The 23490-nt window shown below is 38.1% G+C and overlaps 1 protein-coding gene across 1 annotated transcript in view; it reads right to left on the bottom strand.

Annotated features, from left to right (window-relative positions):
• LOC149209197 (nuclear pore complex protein NUP93A-like) overlaps positions 1–22980 on the bottom strand; it is a 271345-nt gene extending 248365 nt beyond the window's left edge. Inside the window, exons 1-3 of the mRNA XM_089396303.1 lie at positions 22493–22980; positions 22169–22260; positions 6514–6580 (exon numbers count right to left, since the gene is read on the bottom strand). Of these exons, the coding sequence (XP_089252429.1) occupies positions 6514–6580; positions 22169–22260; positions 22493–22594 (261 nt within the window). The 5' untranslated portion in view covers positions 22595–22980. The remainder of the gene's footprint in view (positions 1–6513; positions 6581–22168; positions 22261–22492) is intronic.
• Positions 22981–23490: the final 510 nt, after the last annotated feature.

The following is a 23490-nucleotide window of genomic DNA, read 5'->3' as shown; positions in this document are numbered from 1 at the left end:
AGGTGGTAGCTGAGTATCCGCGATGGTGATAGATACAGGGTGGTAGCTGGAGCTCCCCTGCAGCATCTTCTTCTTTAGATTCGAGAATATTCAACATGAGATGAGCAGAGACAAGTAGAGATGGTACATGATGACAGGTTGACATGATGTTCGACAGACAGATGTTGAGAGGTGGAATTCTTCCTAGTTGAGTGGGAGTGTTAAATTATGCAACTAGGGTCAAATTCCACTTTGGACAACTCATTTGATGGAGATAATTATTGCATTAAATTCCTCTTTTCGAGAGGACCAAAATCGACCTAAAGATCACTCAAATCAGACAAGGAGAAGTGTGTTTTTGAATTAAAACCCACTCATATGTAAATTATCAAGGTCAACTTCAACATCATGTAGGCTCATGAAGCCCAAACGACATGTCTTTTCACCCTCATTGATTCATATAAATACAAGAGACCTTCATCCTCATTTGGCACTTCATCACCTCACATCACATCTTCTCTCTCCTATTCCTATTGGTTCGTACAAACTCAAATTGGAAGGATTTCTCTCTCTCATGTGAAAGACAGGTGGTTGTTTCTAATTGGACCGAGTTGCAAGAAAATTGGAGATCTATTGCAGGGCATTTACCAGGGTGAAACCGACATCATCTGACTTTGGTTTTTGGTGAAAAAAAGTATTTTTGCGGGCCGCATTAAAGGACACACAAATCGAGGAATTATGAGTAGTTTGACTAACATTGACATTTTGGTTTGACCACAGAAAATTGCAGACAATGACAGCAAACTTTCTCTCTCCATTGACCAAGTTTGACCAAAGTTTTGGGAGTTGTTTTCACTGATCCTTGACGAGAAAAAGAGGTCGCATTGACTAGGCATTGACCAAATTAAATTGGAGCAAATTTGACATTGATTTCACTGTTTTTTACTTGACTAGTTAGGGCATTCAACTACTTTTTATTTTTGCAGATTTGATAGTTGACCATATTTGACTCTTCCTCATCATCTTTGACATTGGTATATTGATTTGATTGTTTGGATATTGGATATTGGCTTGTCAAAGTTTGACTTTGACTCTTGCATGATGTACTCTCTCTGCCCAACATTTGCAAGGATTTCCCCCCTAGGGGGTTTCTCCCTGATCATTGACCAAATTTGTGTCTCTTGTCTCTTGGTTGTCTATCATTGTGCATTTGTCTAATTGTTCTATCTACTATTGCTCTACTGTCATTGGATAATTGAAGAAGTAAATTGTTAAATTGGATGTTATTGGATTTTGCTAAAGTGATAGCTGCAACTTGCAGCGTAGAACAAATTGATGAAAATTTAACCCGTCTGATTGAGGGAAGTACTCTCAACTAACCTAAGCTTGTCCCTGAAGTATACAACCGTTACCCTGGGATAGAGGCTTTGTGAGAATGTCGGCATCCGAATCGTCTATAGAAAAATGCAATGGATCCTCGTTGCTTCCCTCTGTACCATATCCCAGATATAGTGATACTCAATGTGCTTTGACCTGTCATCACAGTGTTCTCCTGCACCAAATCAAACAATCTTGCAAGTAGCTTACACTTCCTTCACAACTCGCCAAACTAGCTGGAATATACAATGTCTTTGAAGTTCTGAGTGTGACAGAAGTCTACTTCCTGCCCAAGCATAATCCAAACTGAATCATCATCCTAATGCACTCTTCCTATCTCTAGCACTCTCTACCCAATATGAATATGTATATCCCTGCAGTTGCACTCCTCAATTCACATCCAACTAGAACATGTCGATACCTGACGCATGTTGTGCCACAGCTACTTTCCAATCACCCTGACTGGGTACTCCTTTTGACACTGAAACAGATCATGTTGTGGCAATCTTGGCTTTTCCCTCTGCCACTGTCTCTTCCTCTGTAACGTGAGTCATGTTGCTGCACAAACTAGCAGGCCTTCTAAAAAGGAAAAAGCTACAGGGTACAACAACACTTGGGGCAGAGGCCAGTGTCACCACAGCCTAAGTCCCCTATTCTTCTTGAATTTTCACCGGTGGAGGAGTCTCGATATTACTCATTTGTGATAAATATGTATCTATGATAGGTTTGAAGTGAGGGAAGGTAGCTCATTCAATGGAAAATTTCAATGAAAGTCCAAGCTTTGCGAGAAGTTATTAAGATTTTCCACGAAAAACCCCTTGGAGAAGAAACTACACGAGACCTAGGGTTGAAATTTGAGACAATAAATATATGCATGCAAGGTCAAGGAAGGAGAGAGAAAAGGCAATGAATGATTTCCTTCACCAAGTACTAAAGAGATTGCTTTCAAATAATCCCTAAGTTGAGGGATTAGCTCCTCTTGATATGAGAGCTACGGCATCAAATTTATGGAGAATTAAACGTGGGAATTCCACCAAAACTTGAGTACCCCTAGAGGAGACACGAAAGAAAATATCTGAAAATTCCTCCAAGATATTTTGCACCAAGCCCTAGTGAAGCCTTCTTATCCTTGAGGGGACACAATTTAGAGAAGGAAAAGAAGGGAAAATTATCGATTAAATCCAAGCTTGGCCACCAAGGGACTTTATCAGTGCCTAGACCATTGGGAGTATGGATTCATGGATGCTTATAATTGGCTAAATTGACCTTCAAGGAGGCTAAAAGAGGAAGCCCTATTTACACCTTTCAAAAACTGCCCTCTTTAGCATTAGTTAATGGAGTTTCATTGATTAAATGCAATCATTATCCGCTAGGAACATTCTTTCCACATTATCAATGACTAACACATGCAAAGCTTCCCAAGAATACAATTTTGAAAGATATTCAATAAAAGAAAGTGTGAATTCTTATCATGAGAACAAATTCCATGCATTAGACATATTTGCAAGATAATTTCATCATAAAATAACAATTACAAGACAATGTAGAGTATATCCATCCATCAACAACACATTAGAGGCTCCAAAAAGATAGCAATAGAGATACAAACATCAAAGTGCATCCCAAAACATCAAAAATTCTCCTCAAATTGCAGGTCCCAATTCTCTAATACTATGTGAAAATCCCAAGTGTGATGGTTAGATGAGAATAGCTCTCATATATTTATACAAGTGTTATAAATTAAAAATACAAAAGACAAAGCCCCTCTACATGTCTAATGTGCTAAGTAACCCACCCATGCTTACAAGCCAACCATGTTAGCTTTTAAAAATTAGATTAATCTACCTCCTAAGCCCAGCTAAGGTTGATGCCATGCATGTGTGGAGGCCTAGAGGGGCAGCATTGAGGCCTCTTGTGGTAGAAATGTGGGAGATGGCCTCAAAAATGATGATGAAGCGGGAGACACCCTCCTTGTGCTGCAAAACATCTCTAGGACCCCTATTTCGAGTTTGGGGCACCAAAATGGGTCTCATGGGTCTCCAACTAGCTCAAAACCAAGTCAATGCTCCATCAATGAGGGCTAGGAAGTGACACATGCCCTCCCATGTCTCCCTAGGAAAGACATAACCTCCTTTGGGCCTTGGATCAGCTGCCAAGTGTCGGATGCAATGTGTAGCCAGTTGGGGCAATGTGCTCCAAGTGCATCATCATCTCGAATAACTAAGGCACAAACAAGCAAATGGTGGTGATGAAGAAGCCAATGTTGTGGAAATCAATGCCCCGCATGAATGGAGGCCCATTGCTCTCAACACTCACCCTACAAATGTCATTGTGATCCTCTAGAGGGCTTGGAACCTGTATAGGGAGGCCAAGTCCTAGATGAAAACTCGCCTACAATCCTGTATAAGATCCAATGCGTCTCCTCACCTTCCAATACAATGATTCAATAGTGCAATTGAGTAAATAAGCCTTTTAATCAAGGGCAAAAAGGAGAACTTCATAGTGGGTTTCCCTTCCAAATTTGGGGTTTTGAACATGTACTAGTGTTATCTTCCAAGGTAGGAGTGGTTAATGAAGGATCCTATTAATCTACCTTATTATTCTTCTTTCTCTTATAGTCAAATTAGGGTCCTTTTGATATTTATTTATTCAATTAATCAATTATTTATTTTTGGTTATTTATTTGTTTATATTTTCTTCCCTATTGACCTTATTTATCTATTATATTTCTACCTTATTATTTTTCTTTGACTTTTAGTCAAATTAGGGTCCCTTTCTTTAATTTTAATATATTTTCAACAACATTAAAAAAACTAAATTTTGGTCAATTCCTTTCCTTAATTTAATTTATAATATAATATTTTATGATAATTATTCTCCCTTTTTTATCTATAAAATTCCCCCAATTTTAATTTCACCTCTTACTTATATATTGGCCATTAAATTTATATTATATATTTAACATTAAATTTATATTTTATCAAATGTTGACCTAATCTCTCCCCTTAACTTTCTTATATTCTTTGACCTTGACCTTATTAATTTTAATTATTTATATTCAACTAAAATCCCTCTTAACGTTCTTTTGTTAATTAAAATTATATTTTATTAACGGCTAGTTCTGGAACTGGTTGCATCTTCACGATTTATTCCTATGGACAGACTGATTCTTTCATCTTGGTCCTGATGATGAACCACATTAGAGGGTTCGAAACGTCGACCAAAGAATATTGATGATGTGATTATTCTGAAAGCCAATTCCAAAGGAATTGAATCAATAGAAGTAATTATCAATTTAGAAGACCCTATGAAAAATCAACACTCAAACCCTCACTATCCAGAAGAGTGACCTCAGAGTCCCTTGCTGCCACAAAACTCTGTCTTCTAAGCCCACACTGCCACATAAATTTTCTTGAAGGTAAGTTGTTGCCTTACTTATTGTCTCAGAAACTCTTGTTGCCACAAAATAGTTGAATGTAGCCCCAAGAATTATGCTAAATAGAATCAAAAGAAGGATTGCCTAGGGTGGAATCTTCCACCACCCAAACCAATCAAAGGAAAGGGGTCTTAAAACCCTCCAGGAGCCTCAGCTCAAAAATCAAAAGATCCACAATCCATGATGATTAAAATGATTCTCTTCTTTCCTTTTAATAGATTTTCTTTGTAGTCTTCCCTCCTAATTTAATTTCAGGGACTAACAAGTTTTCCTATATTTTGCCCCAATTTGGCTTTTATTACATGTTTCCCTCCATTTACCCCAAATTATCTAATGTTACCCCAATAACATCAAATAATGGGTTTCCCCCTTTATAAATGACTATCGCCTATGGCATTAGATAGCCTACTTCGTTCTCCTTGGGAAATTTAATTAGAAGAGGACATTACAATTGGTCTAATGTGTTTTATGTAGTGTATGTTTTTTAGTGTGCCCTTGTAACTAACTAATAGGATAGTCACAATTATGCTCAAGACATAAAATGATCTAACAATCCATCTTCTCTTCAATACTAACAGCACTTGATTCATGTCTTAACACCCAATAAATCCATGATCTCTATTTAAAGAGCATGGAGGGTCATGTGCATTATTTTCTTTTGCATTAATATATTGCCTCGTGTGGCCAATGTTGGTTGGGGTCATGGACTATTTCACTCACTAAGAGTTGCCACCACATAAGCATTGGCATACTAATCTTTGATCTATGTATGTGAGGGATTGCCTTAAGGTGTTTGACCTATGTGGACGTACCCTGTTTATTAAACATATTTTGAAAGCCAGGTTGCTCCCGCTTACTTTTCTAAGGATATGATATGTAATTCATTACATTGGAAGAAATGTGCTTCCTCTTATGTTTTGTACCTTATGCATAGTTGATGATATTTGTGTTATTTTCTGCATATTGAAGCTGATTTCTGAAAATTTCATAATGTTTTACCTATTCTGGGGATATTTTTGCAATCTTAGTATTTGGGCAAATAGGAGCATTCAAGTGGTATTAACATCACAATAGAGGAAGGGTTATCTCATATGTTGTAATTGTTTACAGCGACATAACACCTAATAACTAGAAAACATATGGGACTATATAGTAGGTTACCATTTATCTATTCTCATATCTACATCAATCGAGATGCAAGAAGGTGAGTTATATTAAATTATTTTATGCATAATTGTTACGACCGTGTAAGGATTCTAGCATATAACCTTTAAAAGTCTTACCATGTTATGCAAACCCGATGGATGCTAACAATTTGTCATTTTCAGCATGTACTACTTTATTCATCTATGTTAGAGCGGAAAAGGTCATCATCGTTTATACAAATTGTTTTTTCTGTTAAATCATGGGTAGTGAAATTATATGGCAAGATTAACATGAAAGGAGACAAAATCCAAGACTATACTAAATGAAACAAAAATGAACATAGCCCTATTGTAATTAAGAAAAAACATTGGCCTTATCAACCAAAGAAAGCCAAGGAAAGAACAATAAATATGTTAGAATGAAAGCACATGTTGTACTAAATAACATGAACAAAATATGAATAAGAAAAAGAACATGGTTAGCAATCACTTACATGATTAAAAACGAAACATTTTAATATAAGAAAAGGAAGAAAAGAGGAAAATGAGAGGACAGATAATAAAATCCAAGGTTACCTTTAACTCAAATGACTTCAAATCTCTTGTAAGTTGTTCAGCATTTATCCCTTCGCGTGCTAAAAGCCTGAACATTACAGTAAACTTAGACAAAAGTCTCTCAACAAAATTGACCAATCAATTCATTCATATTTCCCTCAACTATTGCAAAAGATAACTGAGTTCATTGATGCCCAATATACCACACGTGTTTCCAAAACAACTCAATCATCAATTAATCGCCTTGCTAAATTACATTAGATCATGATAGCACATATTGAACTTCCTTGATTGCTTAGTGACCAATGCCTATTACACCCAACCCTCAACTCAAAAAATTGAGAAACATTTGTATAGGAAGATTTGTTTACAATGGAAACCATTGAATGGTTTACATATCAAAGTAGCAATATAGTGCTACAAAATTTGTCCCTGATACAAATGTTACGTGTGTTCAGCACAATTCTACCTATTCAAATTGAAGCTTAGAATTAATATCAATGAAATTAAATTTCAACCAGCAGTTCCCAATTGTAATGAGCAAAAAACTAAGAAATTTAAACGTATCAATTAACAAGACTATAATATAAGATAGCATCTATAAATCACTTCTATCAATGAATATTACATATGAAGTGACACCTCATGTTTATCCACTATTATGGTAAGAATATAACTCTCCATTAGACAAGTTCTATTAAGAAGATTTCAGCCTGTTCGATCTCAGCTTCAAGACTATACACAAACACTTATTTCCTGGTCCTGTTAAATAACATGATATGGGCAAGACATTTGTTATGTTTAGGTTCTTGTAGAGGTCAACTGGGTCAACCATAAGTGGTTGTGGGAAGGAATGTTGTCCCCCCCCCACACTGAAGTCCAATTCCGACAAGTCACATACTGAGCTATTAATGAGAATAGTGTTGTAGTGGCCTTCACTCTGTTGATTTTCTAGTGCAATTACGGTTAGCACAATATTTCTGAAATTTTGATAATTACTTTTGATGTAGATATTCTTTTAACTTGTTCCAATATATCATTCAGCAATTATACTTCAGAAATTCAACAATAAAAAGCAGTAGAACAGTAGAGATCACAATGCACAAAAGAAAGACAAGATTTACCCTGGGAAACCCCACTATGGGGAAAAACCAAGCAACCTTTTCAATAGAGAAATTCTCCATGTTCAATGAAAGACACACCTAGACCTATCATCACACCTGGTCTTCTCCTCCAAGTCAAGTCACCCAAAGTGATCCTGCACATCGTTCTGCCTGTCCAATCCAAAAATTTCAGCCTCCCAGCAACTGTGAAGTAGCCCAAAATTTTGGGCCCCTAGTAACCCAGAAAATTTCAGCCCCCCAGCAACAGTTGCCCCGGAAAGATGTGAATCACAGAGAGAGAGACCAGACCACATGTGTGAGATTCTAGAGAGAGAGAGAGAATATTTCATCTTTCCTGTCCTTCACTTCCTTTGCCCAGAAACTGTCTTGAGCGAGAGATGCAAATTGCCCAAATGAGGAACTCGAACTGCCTTTATATAGTGGTTTATCTAGGGTGAATGGACATGTCTCTTGGCCACGGCTGACTTAACTTGGAGGGAAGCAGACTTGTCACTTTTGGAGCCAAAAATTCAACACAAGTACATTATGAAGACCGACCATAGTTACAAATTCAACACACACCTTTGTCAACAAAGCCTCAAGCTTCGCCTTCACCCCTATGTCAACAAAGCCTTAAGCTTCGCCTTCACCCCTCTGTCAACAAAGCCTCAAGCTTCGCCTTCACCCCTATGTCAACAAAGCCTTAAGCTTCGCCTTCACCCCTCTGTCAACAAAGCCTCAAGCTTCTGCTAAGTCTTGGATGTGCATTTCATGGCAAAAAAATTCTAAATGTACTTTAAGAAAAGTTGAAAAATAAATTACAGGCTCTGGCCCCCATGCGGCCAGGATTCATGGATCCTCATATCATATCCAAACGTGTTATCTGTTTGGAAACACCAGAGGATCTGCTTGGAATACTTTCCAGGTTGCTGGACACATAATTCACATGGATCATGCATAGAATATTCCATTTATTTCAAAAAATATACCACTATTATTAAAGCCTTGGGAGAAGAAATGAATACCAATGAACAGGAAATCAAACAATATTATGGCTATCCTAGCGTCTATATAGGTAATCTGATTTACCAATTAAACAATATGTCTCTTCATGGTTTTTTGCATGCTGTCTTCTGTTGTAAGATACAATTGTAGTATAAGCAGTTTGGGCATGAAATAGTTAAAAATGGTAGTTGTGTCATTTACCCTAGCTCTTGAATTTAAAGTATACCTTCACCAAAACAAATAAGCAGCCACAATCAATTGTGCCACCTATTGTCGCTCAGATTGTACAAGCACGATGCGAAAACGACTCAGGTCGGGGGTTGTCACTCTGATCCCCAACCTCTCCCTTCTAGTTGTCTCCCAACAGTAGGCTATGGGGGTTAGTCCCTATGGAATATGAAAATGCAAGACTTATTAGCAACCAAGAAGTCCGAGAGACACAATTGAATGGAGAGGTCGGGGATCAAAGTGACAATCCCCAACCTAAATCGTTTTCGCACCATGCTTGTACAATATGAGCGACAACATTTTTTGGCACCACTGCCGGGGAGCCATTTCTTGGTCCTTGCCATTGACGACATTCTCATTATTGATCTCTCATCTTTTCTTTTAGCCCGTCAAACGGCACAATTTTTGGCATCGTTGTCGAGGACAAGTTTTTCTTGTTTTCAACGCTTCAACAATATTTTATTCATCATTCCATTAGCACGTCAAGCGGCACATTTTTTTGCGTCGTCGATATCTCTCCATCTTATCATCATTTTATCCTTCATTCCTTCACTAATCTTCTCATCATCTTTCTATCTGCACCTTAGCACCTAGATGTTTTGAGTTAGTTTCCTGTTTGGGTGGCGACTCCATTGATTCATCCATTCACAAGAGCTTATACTAGAAGAAATCCTAGTAGCTTGGTTAACCTCGCTCTTGATCCTGAAAAGGTTTTAAGAGCTCAGTTAAACAAATTACATTCTAGTAAGCATTTATTCTTTCTCAGACAGGAAGCCCTCTCTGACATCCACTTGCTTTTCCCTGATCCCATCAATCAGGACCTCATGGATTTCTACAAGCCTTGCAACTTCACCAACATTCAAGGTTATTCTCACAACCTTCCAGATGTCAGTATAGACAAGATTCCTATTTTCCAAGGGAATAATGCAATCAATGATGATGCTCACATCAAGAAGTTCACATCCTTTATCTTAAGACACATTCGTGTTGCTCAGTATAATCATGAGGATGTTAGGATGAAGCTCTTTGTCTTTTCTTTAGAAGATGATGCCTTGCAATGGTTCTTGGATAAGCCCACTAATGCTTTTGATTCTTTGCAAGTCACCCTCGCTGCATTCAAGGATAAATATGGGGACAAAAGAGAAGGAAACTATTTGTTCAAGGAACTTAACTTTATCAAGAAAAGGGAAAATGAGACAGTTGAAGAGTTTAAACAAAGATTTAATGGTCTTCTTAAAGATATGACTCAAGATTACAAGCCACCTGATAAAACATTATTGGAACAATATCTTGAGGCCTTTTGTGTTGATACATCATATGAGATAAGACGAGCTAAGCCTACCAATTTAGTTGTCGCTCAAACCATAGTTGAAGAATTGGAGAAGGATAAGAAAGCTTCTGATAAATCATAAATCTCTAGTTTCGAAAGGGGTTCGGTTAAGTCTAAAGGAAAAGAAGTTAAGGAGGTAGAGCATGACCCAATTCAAGAGTTAACACAAATGATTAAGGAAATGAGAATTGAGCGTGCTAGAGAGATGAATGTTGTGCAGTCTAGACTAATTCAAATGGAAAGAAATCAGACTCAGCCTAGAAATAATAACAATGCATGGCCAAAAAGGAATCCTACCACTTAGCAAAGACCTCCTGATCCCTTTGAATCTACAAATATGATGTTTCAGTCCTTTTGCAAACCATGTCAAAGCTTCCATGATGAAGAGTCTTGTGTTATTGCGAAGAATATCTTAAATAATGAATTTGCATCAACAACAGAGCAAATTAATATGTTTGGAAGGGAGTTTCATTTGCCTTTAGAAGATTGGATGGACGTTATTGAAAATAGCTATAATGTTAAAAGTTAAAACTCTTAGCATCAACAATGTTGAGGAGGAAAGTGGAATTTTGCTCAAAGATGAGTTTGTGCAAGACGAAAACACAAAAGAAGTGGCTTCTAATGATTCAGGCAATCAAGTAAATTTTGACTTAGGAAAATGGACCGGCAATGTAAAAATATCTGTACTTATCAAACAAATGATCAAAAGCCCAATTCAAGAAGCTATAATCAAGGAAACTATCAAACCCCCTCAAGTAGGGATTCCTGGAAATAAGCACCAGACTCCTTCGCCTTGTCTACCATGTAGTGGTTTCATTGAAATTCAGAAGGTTCCGGAAAAGATTCCCCCTCCCAAGGATCCTTGAGAGGACCCCATTGTGAAGCAGTCTAGTATTGGAAATTATGTTCTTTCTGATCCTATAATCTTGCCAGAAAATAAAGATGATCCTAAGGAGAAAATCTAACACATGAGTTTTGATGGTGCTCGTTCTAAGCAAGGCAAAGGGGCTGGAATTGTTCTAACTTCTAACATCACCTTCAGGACATATATTTAAGTTTGCTTTCCGATTAGAGTTCGAAGCTACTAACAATGTAGTTGAGTATGAGGCTTTGTTGATGGGCCTTGAAATAGCCAGGGATCTCAAGATAAAATTGTTGAATGTCAAAGGAGATTTTGATCTTATCATCAAGCAGGTCAAAGGTATATTCTCATGTAAGAGTGATAGACTTAAAAGGTATAGAAATGTTGTATGGGATACTATTGAATTATTTGATGCCTTTGGTCTCCAGATCATTCCTAGAGAAGAAAATAGTCAAGCAGATGAACTTGTTGTAGTTGCTTCTACTTTCCAAATATCTGATAATTTGATAAAGGATAAGGCCAAAATGGAAGTCATTTTCAGACCTTCAATCCCAGATAACGTAGAACATTGGCAATTGTTTGATGGAAAGAAACAAATTGTTTGTTTTCTTAATCACTTGGATGAGTTTGAAAATTTTCAAGCTTGCTCTAAGGAAGAAGGGTCTGATTCTAAGGGTAAGGATATGACAAACCCCACTCTTGGAAATATGGTGGCTATGGAACAACTCTTTGATAGAAATGATGCCACCAAAAGGGTTGATGAAAGGAAGATAGATCCTAGTGAATTTATTGAAGTAAACATCGGTTTTCCTGAAGACCCAAAGATTGTCAAAATTGGTAAGGGAACTTCTAAGGAAGAAAAGGAAGATCTAACAGATTTTCTCATTGAATATCGTGATGTCTTGGCCTTTTCCTATGATGAACTCAAGGGCTACAGAAAAGATGTCATTGAGCACACTATTCCCTTGAAAGATGAAGATGCTAAGCCATTTAAACAAAAACTTAGGCAAATAAATCCTAAGTTGGCCCCTCTTGTTCAAAAATAGTTGCAGAAAATGCTTGTTGCTGGTATCATTAGACAAACTCGGCATTCTTCCTGGTGTTCAAACTTGGTGATTGTTAGAAAGAAGAATGGTACTATTAGACTGTGTGTTGATTTCAGAAATCTTAACTTGGCTTGTAAAAAGGACAATTATCCTTTACCTAATATGGAAAATATGCTTCAAAGAATAACAAGATCCGGTATGATGTCATTATTGGATGGATTCTCCAGCTACAATCAGGTCTAGTTTAAGAAGGAAGACCGTCATAAGACTACTTTCAAGTTTCACCACGCCTTGGGGAACTTTTCAATATCTCAAAATGTCTTTTGGGTTAAAAAATGCAAGGGCTACTTTCCAAAGGGTTATGGACTATGCTTTCAACGAATTGATCAGTAAGATTATTGAGATATATCAAGATGATCCCATTGTTTTCTCAAAAGATGGTAAGACTAAGATAGGCAATCTTAAGCAGGTTTTTGACAGATGTCAAGAATAGGCATATCATTAAATCCTGCCAAATTTGTGTTTGGGGTGACTGAAGGAAAATTACTAGGTCACATCATCTCCAAAGATGGTATCAAAATTGACCCTAAAAGGGTTGAGGCTATTCAACAGATTCCCTTGCCGCATAATCTTAAATCTATTCAATCTTTCCTAGGAAAAACAAATTTTCTTAGGAGATTCATTCCAAACTATGTTGAAATTGCTAAACCTATACAGTGTCTATTGAAGAAGGATGCAAAGTTTGTTTGGAAAGATGAAGGTAAAAAGGGATTTCAAGATATTAAATATGCTATAGCTAAAGCTCCTGCCTTGGTCAGCCCGAATTATTCAAAGGACTTTATGGTTTTTCATTCGCATCTGAAGATACTATAGCGGGTGTCCTATTGCAGAAAAACAAAGAGGGTCATGAGCAACCAATAGCCTTCATGAGCAAATCCTTGTAGAATTCAAAGTTAAATTACAACATTATGGAAAAACAAGCTTATGCATTGGTCAAGTCCCTTAAGCATTTCAGAACATATGTGGGTTATTCCAAAGTCATTGCCTTTGTTCCACACTCTGCTATCAAGGATATATTGACTCAAACTGATTGCTTAGGAACTCGTGCAGATGGGTAACTAAAATTCAGGAGTATGATCTTGAGATTAGACCAACCAAGCTTGTCAAAGGCCAAGGATTAGCTCAAATGCTGACAGAAAGTAATGAGAAGGCTATAGAGTTGGTTTTCCAGAATGAAGTGGCTGAAACCCCTGTTTCCCCTGAGCTCTAGAAGTTAGAAAAGATCGAATGGTATAAGGATATCATTTAGTAATTGACAAATCTGGCGTGCCCTGATCACGTGGTAGCTCATAAAAGGAGGGCTATCAGATTAAAGGCATCAAAATATTGTATCTTAAAAGATGGCAATGGATGGAGAAATCTGAATGGAATAATACTCAGGTACGTAAATGAAAATGAAGCTAAGAAGCTTGTCAATGAGTTCCATGCAGGATTTTGTGGAGGCCATTTTGCGACAAAGATGATAACCCACAATATTTTGCATGTTGGATATTATTGGCCTACCATTTTATCAGATGTGCATAAATTTGTCAGAAATTTCCATGAGTGCCAACTTTTCAAAGGAAAACAAAAGTTAGCAGCCTTGCCCCTTCAGCTAGTTATAGCAGAAGCCCCTTTTCAGCAATGGGGGTTGGATTTCATTGGTAAGTTTAATCAGAATTCATTGACAAGCATAGCTCATTGTGAAAGTGTTAAATTTAGGTATGTTGTATGCTTAGAGCAATTTACTTCAATTTTTCATATTAGCCCAATATCAATATTCAGATTAGCAATCACATCAACATGATAGTAAAGTGTAGATAGAACATAAACATAAATAGTAGAAGACAAGCCAAGACAAGAGGACACAAGATGTGGCACCAGCCAGGGACAAACCCCAATGTGGGGAAACCCTTGATCAATTCTTCTTATATTCTTCAATAGTTCAACAGAGAGATAGAGATAGAGTACAATGAATTAAAGTCAATACTGACTTGCCAAAATAGGAGATCAGACATCAGAGATCTTCACAATGAAGATGACACAATGAGGTAGCAATCCTCCTTCCTTCGCTGCATCACAGATTAAGGCACCTTTTGCATGTTGCAAAGATTGGTGCTTTTCTTGGCAAATATGGTCAATGGTTAGGGCACAAACTCTGATTGCTACAGCACCCTAAATACACCCAACAGCCCACCTATTGACAGCGACTTTCCTTCACACAGTCCCTCCAACTATATGCTGCCTCATAGGGTTGCTATCCTCCCTAAATGCAACTCGTAAATGGCCTCCAACTGTTGGCTATGGCCTGCGGCCTAGCCCAGCAGTGGATTGTAACTTCGGTCCTCTCAATCAGTGCCCCAAACAGTCCTTAAACACCAAACCCTTGCTCCTCTTTTCTGTGGCTTTTTCTGCCCTACAAACTAAGCTTAAGAATAGCCCTATCATGCCAAACAGACCACGATGTCACCATCAGCAATGTGGCTTAATCACAGATCCTTCACGTTGTTGTAGTACTCCTTTTGTTGCGGCTAGATCCACACTTCTTGCAACGTCTTAGGGTCACTTTCTAGCTGTGATTAAGGGCTCCACAAACTGCTACTTTAGGCCTTCTTATGCTGCGGATTAGGGCCTTCATTTGGAGCCTTTATGGACTGCGTATAAGCCTCCTTTTGACTGCAGCTAGGGCTGCTCTTCACTGCGGCTTAGGGTTTCCTTTTAGCTGAAAATGAGGGTCTCCTTTAGCTGCGTTTTAGGGCATCTTTTAACAGTGGATTAGGGCATCAATTAACTGTGGCTAGATCTCCTTCAATCTGCATCTAGAACCCTTCCTTCACTGCGGCTAGGGCACCTTGTCTTGCTGCGTCTAGGGCTTCTTCATGACTGTGGCTTGATCTCCTTTAGGACAGCGTATAGAAGCTCCTCTTGGTTGCAGATTAAAGCCTCCTCTTGCTGCATATAAAATCCTCCTTGACTGCATATACTCTTCTTTTTTACTATGTCCAGATCCTTCTCTTTACCTGCGGCTATGTCTCCTTCCTTTAGGACTGCAATTAGGGCTCTTTCCTTTAGACCTCTCATTCCACCAAAACTCAAACGAGTGGAGAGAGAGATCACAAGAGATGAGTGTGTCAAATGACTTGAAGACCTCTTCTATTTATAATGCAATGTTGAGGATAAGTTGGGGTAATTTGCTTGCTGGCCGACCTTGACAAATTGTCAAATAATACAAATAAATTCATATCTCCATAAATACATGTCGGAATCGAATGATCTTTAGATCAATCCTACACCTCTCGGAGAGAGGAATCCAAGAAAAATATCAGCTGCCATAAATAAGATGACCCACATGGAGTTTGGCCCTAGTTGCCAATTTTAACACTCCCTCTCAACTAGGGAGAACTCCATCTGCTAATCCATCTACTAGTCCGTACTATCTCTGCCATCAATGCAATGCCTTGCAATGCTCTGCTCTACTCTGTTGAACTATGAAGAAGAAGAAGTGATCGAGAATGTATCATACCATTCTCTACTAACCCTAAAGTCAGTCCCAAATAGGGAGTGTCTCATACCACTCTTACTGATCCGAAATCAGTTCCAAATAAAAAGAGTGTCTCATACCACTCTTATTGATCTGAAATCAGTTCCAAATAAAGAGAGTGTCTCATACCACTCTTACTAACCCGAAGTCAGTTCCAACTGATCCCAAATCAATATCATCCTAGCATAGGGAGTATGGCAATACACGATGTGTCCATCGATAGTACTATGGTCCCTATCCTCATTGGCCAGATGAGAGGTACTTCCCATGAGTCCCAGACTGCATGGGTAGGATGTCTCAGCAGGAGAAGGATGAACCACTCATCTTGCCTACATGTCGCCATGGGGTATCCCAGGGGAAGGCTAAACCACTCACCCTGTACACAACAAATCACTAGGGGAAGACTGAACCACTCACCCTATGATTGTGTCTCAGCAGGAGAAAGATAAATCACTCATCCTAGCTACATAGCAAACCACTAGGGGAAGGTTGAACCACTCACCCTATGGTTTCTCATTGATCCAAGAAGTACCCCATGCCCCCCGAAGCTCCCAAAGATCAATATCCATATCATACAGGACCCTCAGGAGAGGGTCTCTCCACAACTCCTAGTCGATCTCGGAAAGTCAAGAATTTGACCTTTCCCAGGGGCTTAATCTAAATATCGGCGATCTGCACATCAATCCCAACGTGATGGAGCCTTATTGCTCCTCGTTGTACCATACCCCAGATAAAGTGGTACATGATGTCTATGTGCTGGGAGCGGTCATGAAATAAGGGATTTTCTGACAATCATATTTATGAAGACCGAACCTAGTTACACATTTTTCAACACTTCCTCTTAACTAGGGAGGTATTCATAAATGGTACATGGACATTCTCAATTTCAAGAGATCCCATAAGAAGAGTTAGATCAGTAACCCATTTGTATAGCATCATATCAACCAACATTGTCATATAGCAAGGCCTTAACTCATAGCTCTCTCTCTCCACAAGATCAGAGCACAATGTTGGCGAGACCAATGATTTATAAACACCATCATCATTGTCTCTATATACTCCACCCAAGTGTTCACAGAGTATGACCTTCTTTGGAATATTCTTATCTTGGATAGCTAGTCCTCAAAGAATATCAGTCCACAACTACTCTTATCTTGGACACCCTACCACATCCTCAAAGAGTATTGGATGCCAGATGCTTACCCAATCCTCCATTTTGTCTTCCCAAGTGAAGATAAGAATGATGTGCCTATCTCTCCCTCTCAACCAAGGAGGATACATCAACCAAACCAAGCTTGTTTCTCAAATACACAAGCTTCTTATTAGGAAGAGATTTTGTCAATATGTCAGCTACCTGCTCATCAGTGGAGATATATTGTAGTTGCAACACACCATCTTGTACTAGCTTCCGAATATAGTGATACTTGTTGTTGATGTGCTTTGTCTTTCCATGAAATACTGGGTCTTCAGACAATCGTATACAACTGGTATTATCACAATGTATCATTGTAGGGTCCATCGGTCCTTCAAACAGGTCAGATAGCAGCTTCCTCTACCAAACCGTTTTTTTGCTTACTTCACATGCTGCAATATACTCAGCCTCAGCACTAGTCAAAGCAACCATGTCTTGCTTTCTGCTCATCCATGAGATCATGCAGGATACCAAACTGAAACATCCTCATATAGTGCTTCTTCCATCCTGCTCACTACCCCCCCAGTCGAAATCTGTATATCCTATCAAGTGGACATCATTCCTCCTATCATATTTTAGGCAGTAGTGGATAGTTCCTTGCAGATATCTCAGTATATGTTTTGTTACTATCCAATGATCATGCTTCGATTGTACTAGGAACTGACTGAGAACATTTACTGCAAAACATATGTTTGGTCGTGTATTCACCAAGTACATAACTGAGCCAATCAATTGCCTATACTTGGAAGAATCCACGAGGCTCAATTCTAAACTCCTTAGCCTCTTCAAGTTTATGATCATTGGGGTTGTCATTGGTTTACAATCCATCATGTCAAACTTCTTTAACATCTTGATCACATACTTTCCTTGACCTAGATAGATCTCATCAGGTCCTTGCCAGACTTCCAGTCCCAAATAGTAGTGCATCAGCCCCAAATCCTTCATGTCAAATTCTACTACTAGTTGCCTCTTACATTCTTCAATTCGACCTTCCACACCTATCAAGAGAAGATCATCCACATATAGAAGAATGATTACCAGCTCTCCCTTCACAACCTTAATATAGAGGTTTGGATCAGCAGAACTCTTTGTGAAGCCTAATCTCTGCAGGTATGCATCCATCCTAGCATACCATGCCCTTGGTGCTTGCTTGAGGCCATATAATGCCTTCTTTAATCTGCAAACATATGCCTTTTTGTCTTTAACTTTGAATCCCAAGGGTTGTTCTATGTAGACTTCCTCATCAATTGTGCCATTCAGGAATGCAGTCTTGACATCCATTTGGTGGATGTTCCATCCCATCAATGCTGCCAAAGAGACCAACAAACGAATAGTAGTATACCTTATTGTTGGAGCAAATGTTTCTTCATAGTCGATGCCTTCCTGTTGAGAGAAGCCCCTAGCCACAAATCTTGCCTTATATTTATCAATGCTTCCATCTCCCACATGTTTGATCTTGTAGATCCACTTGGAAGTTACCACAAATTTGTCTTCAGGCCTAGGTACGATCTCCCAAACTCCATTCTTCATTATGGATTGATATTCTTCATTCATGGCATCCTTCCATTCTTGGTGAGTGACAGCTTCTTCAAAAGTGGATGGCTTTGCTTCTATTAGTTTTGTCATGTAGGCAGCATACCCAAAATATCATTTGGGCTTCTTGCTTTCCCTGAATGTACCTTGAGTTGCTCCATGACCTTCTGCATCTAGAAGTGTAGACTTCAACCAATTAGGTGTTTTTCTAGATTCGGGGATAACCACAGGTTGTATAGGTTCACTGGGACCTTCATCTTCATGATTTGATTCCTCGTCCTCCCTAGTAACTTCTTCTTTGAATACAAGAAGTTCTTCATCATCAAAGTCCATAAGGAGATCCTTTGATTTCTTGAATGCAATACTTTTGTCAAATATCACATCTTGGCTTACTTCTATCTGGTGTCCTTCCTTTATGTAGATCCTATAGGCCTTAGAAGAATTGTTGTAGCCCACAAATGTTCCCTTCAGGCCTGATGGATGTAACTTCTTTCTCTTGTCCTTAGGTATATGAATGTAGACAGGACAACCAAAAATTCGAAGATGATGCATGGTAGGTTTCTTTCCAATGAACACTTCTTCGGGATTTTTTTATCTAAAGAACTATGGGGACTTCGATTTTGTATGTATACAGTTGTCTTTGTAGCTTCACCCCACAGAAATTTCAGTAAATCTTGATCATGTATCATTTCCTTTACACTTTCTTCAATGGATTAATTCTTTCGTTCCTGCAACTCCATTTTGTTCAAGGTTATATGGGACTATCAGCTCCCTCTTGATCCCAGACTCCTTAAAGAAAGCGATGATTTCCTTAAATGTATATTCTCCTCCATTATTAGATCTTAATATCTTGATTCTTCTTTTTATAAGATTCTCTACTTCAGCTTTGAATTCTTGAAATTTGGTAAATACTTCATCCCTGGATGTAAGAGTCATAGGACCACAGACATTGGAATGAATAAGATCCAAGATTTCTTTTGACCGTGAAGCACTGCTTCCAAATGGTCTCTTGGTGTTCTTACCCAATGCACAACCTTTACATATTCCTTCGTGATCTTTCAGTTCGGGGATTCCATCTACTATGGTGTTTAGAGTTGGAAGGATTTTGAAATGGAGATGACCAAATCTTCTATGCCAAAGTTCACATGGCCTGATTTCAATGTGAACTAAAGCTTGAGCAAGAGGAGATAGCAACCTGTAAAGTCTCCCTCACGAATCCCAATGACTCTAGCATTTTCTATGCTTGAGCTTTTACCCCATACTACAATTTTTCCATCAATGAAGGCCACTCTATCACCTTTATCTTCTAGACTTGAAATTGAGAGTAAATTTTTATGCAAACCTAGAACAAATAGGAAGTTGTTAAGATGAATATTACCTCCATTCTCTAGCTCTATTGAGGTTGATCCAATTCCCTGCACAAGATAGCTCTTATTATCTACAAGTTCTACGGAGTAAAAATATTTTCCTTTTGATAGTGCCTTCAGTTGCTTGTGAAGACCAGTCATATGCCTTGATGCTCCACTGTCGATCACCCAAATGCTCTCATCTTGAAATGTGCCTGTGAGTGTTGAGAAGAGTCCTTCGTCTTTTGTCTTGGTCACTTCCTTCTTTGGAGTAAATAGGAGATTCCATACTTCTTTGATGCCTTTCTTGAGAAACTTCTTCAATGTAGTAGAGATCTTCATGATGCCCTTAGTCAACCTTAGCTTTGATTCCATGTTGAGAAATTTAAAGGGCAATAATTAGAGTGATTTCTCTTTCTTTGATAATTGCTTGTGATGTCTTTTTACTTATCTTACTTATTAGCTTTTCTTATTATTATTATGTTTGTGTATCATCAAACAGCTACCAAAACAAGAAGAACAAGAACATAGAATATAGGTTGCAAGCCACGGCCAAAACCTCTCCTCTTGAGAGGAAAACCCGCAAATATCTTATCTTCCTTGTAGATTCTTCAATTGACGAATTCCAAGACCAAGTCCAACCTCTCTAGATGATGTGCTTTCCTTGTCCAAGTCAAACCCAGTCAAATCTCTTCTAGTAGCACAACTTCGGCATCCAGCTGCAAAATTTCGGCTTCCACTGCAAACCTGAAATTTTTGGCCCTCCTGCACTTGTTGCTACTATAGTTTTTTGAAGATACACACAATTACTTGACTTTGCTTATTTTTTTGGACAACAACCTTACTGTATTGCCACAAGTTTTGTTCCCTCAATGGCAAGCCAGCATCACACAAAAGAATAGATTACATTTAATTCCTCTCTAATGAATAGAAGGCCCTTAATTAACAAACAAAAAAGACATTTGACTTCACCAAAGAAACCCCCACAAATACGGCGCACCCCAAGTACTTGACCATAATCTAGGATCCCCCTTACATGGGACTCCTCATAAAAACAGAGAAAACACGGCCAAAAGAAGGAAAAAAAACTTTAAAGGAAAGTGAAGACTCCACTACCCTCATCTTGCCTTTTCTTGTCTAGACAACTTCCTCAAACCCTAACTTTTGTCATTTCTCATCTACGACACATTAGTTTGAGCACATTAAGGGGTCGAAGTTTAGTTTCAACTTTCTATGAACAGGACGCTTTTGAAAGGCACCAAAGCACAAGACAACATGGACTGTCTACCACATTCCGATTGCAATTGACGACCGGCAAGCATTCTTTCAGTGAAAACTTGGAGGAGAATTAATATTTTTTCATTTGATTTGCTGGAAAAAGTTCAAACAGCAATTGGAGTTGAGCTTGGGACCAACTGTCTTTATATTCCATAAAATGATGTTGATACACTAACATAGCACATGGATGCAGAGGACCAAACAAAGACTGATTGAGCATAAATAGTTTTTTTAGCTTCCAACTATCTCTTTCTTCTGTTATTTTCTGCAATGACAGTCCTCGCTATTTACTCTTTCGATGATGATGGATGCAATTATATAGGTAAAGTATAGATAGTTCCTATGACATTGAAACTTTGAGCATCCACCACCTACCAAGATTTGGGACACTGTTTACACCTATGAGGCATGCAACCACCTGGCCTGTCTTGAAGGCCAAAACAACTCAATTGCTAATCAATGGTCCCCATGCTGGCTGTATCTTTGACTACTTAAACCCTGGTGGGGACATAACAATGAACCACGTTCACTGACCAGTTTTTGACGATTTAAACCCTGGTGGGGGGCATAACAACGCCCCATTTTCACTAACCAGATGACCAGTGCCCCCCTTTCACTATTCTTTTAATTTTCTTTGAACAATGTGCAATTGCCAAATGAATCGTGGATGTTGCGGCTTTGATTATAAAACCTTCCAAATTGTTTAATTGCCAATTGGATCGTGGATGTTGCCGCTTCAATTCTAAAAAAACTTGATTGAAAAAATTAAATTCTAATATTTTCAACATTTTTTATATGTTTCATATATTTAAATTTAAAATGAAGTCCCCTATGTCCAGGATACAGACATCACGTGAAATTTGGGGCGTCATGGGGTCTCTCCAAACGCCCCTAAAGACACGTCCCCGTGTCCCTGCATCCCCAAAATTCGATGAAATGTCGCCAACGCTATCTGGTAAGTTCTAACCATTAGCCCGAATTTATGGTTCTTAGATTCAACAAAGTTTAATAATCCTGCGCTCTTAATGTTTGCTGGATATAAGCCCAAAAGAATAAATGTCGGAGGAAAACTAATATACAATCCGTATTCATCATTGTGATCATTTTCCGGCAATAGCTTTTTCCAATATTTACGAAGCAATAGATAGCACTATGGGCAATAGTAAAACAAACCTTGTAGCAGCAATGGAATGGCTGGGTGCTTCGATCCGAGATGTTCTATCTTTCAACCTTTTGGAGAGAATTTCTAACTGATCTAAGCTCCTCTGATTCAACCAAAAGCACAACCAAACGTATTTTTAATCAAGACATTCCCATATGCCGTATCTATGTTGTGAACTTCAAAAAACACCCTAATCCTTAAGTCAGCAGAGACTTGAATACACAAAATGGACATGATTTCACTAACACAGGCAGTATGTCTATTGAAATTATCTTCAATTTGTTTGGTTCCTTCTGTATACTTTAAAGCAGAAATGCAGGCATTCGTTAGGATACCTGTATCGGAGGGAACTGTGTAGATGGAGCGGCTTGCTGCAAAAGCTTGGTGGAATTGTTCAGTAGGTCTGTCCAGCTCGTTAAATCTCCTTCCGTAGCCATATCTTCTTCTTCTTCTTCTTCTTCTAGAACCCTAAACCCCGTTTATTGCTGTTGTAACTGTTATTTGATAAACCCTGACGCTGAGGAGTTAATGAGATTCGAACTCCTTCTTCTTTAATCTTATGCTTCTGCTAAAACCCTCGACCATGTTCATTACTGGTACTTCAGTTGTTCTTTGATAAACCCTAGCTCTCTGGACGCAATGGTAATCGAACTCTTAAATCCTGACCGTCAGGACGCAATGAGATTCGAACTCTTGTGCTCTGACGATTTTGTGCGATGACCCTGTGACTGAATGAAGAAAGAGCGCCAAACAGAGAAACGCATGACCGCTGGCGAATTTAAGTTTTATAGTTGGTTGTATTTTTGTGAGAAAGAGTTTTGAAGATTAGTATAAGAGAAACCAGTTTTCCGTTTAGTTTTCCTCTGTTTTGGAGAGAGTTAAAATTTAATTTTTATCCTGTGTGATTAATATTTTAAATTTTAAGGTTCTTAATCTATGTCTTTATATTTAAAAGGAAATGAGCTTTTAATATATTATTAATAGTTTTAGCTCTTACTCAGAGTGATTTTAATTAACTAATGTCTGCAATAAAATTAATATCCTTTGTGCTCATAATTATGGTTACTTGGATAAAAGTGTTATTTGTGTTTTAATAATATTTAATTTTATTAATTTTAATTTCATACATGAAACCAATTTATCGCAATTTAATCTTTTATTTAAGAAGTAACAAATTTGATTATATGAAATCCGTATGAAACTAATTATTTAGCTTTATCATAATTTAACATTTTAGGGAAGAAGTAACAAATTTGATTATATGGACTCTATAAATTTAAATTATTATGGTTAAAATTCAAATTTTAAACTTAAACCAATATTTTAATATCAA

The sequence above is a fragment of the Pinus tabuliformis genome, chromosome 1_2 (assembly GCF_031772625.1).
Source record: "Pinus tabuliformis cultivar Carrire ecotype Pingquan chromosome 1_2, CPIR1, whole genome shotgun sequence".
NCBI lineage: Eukaryota > Viridiplantae > Streptophyta > Pinopsida > Pinales > Pinaceae > Pinus > Pinus tabuliformis.
The sequence above is the reverse complement of the archived record's forward strand: the minus strand, read 5'-3'. Positions and strand labels throughout refer to the sequence as shown.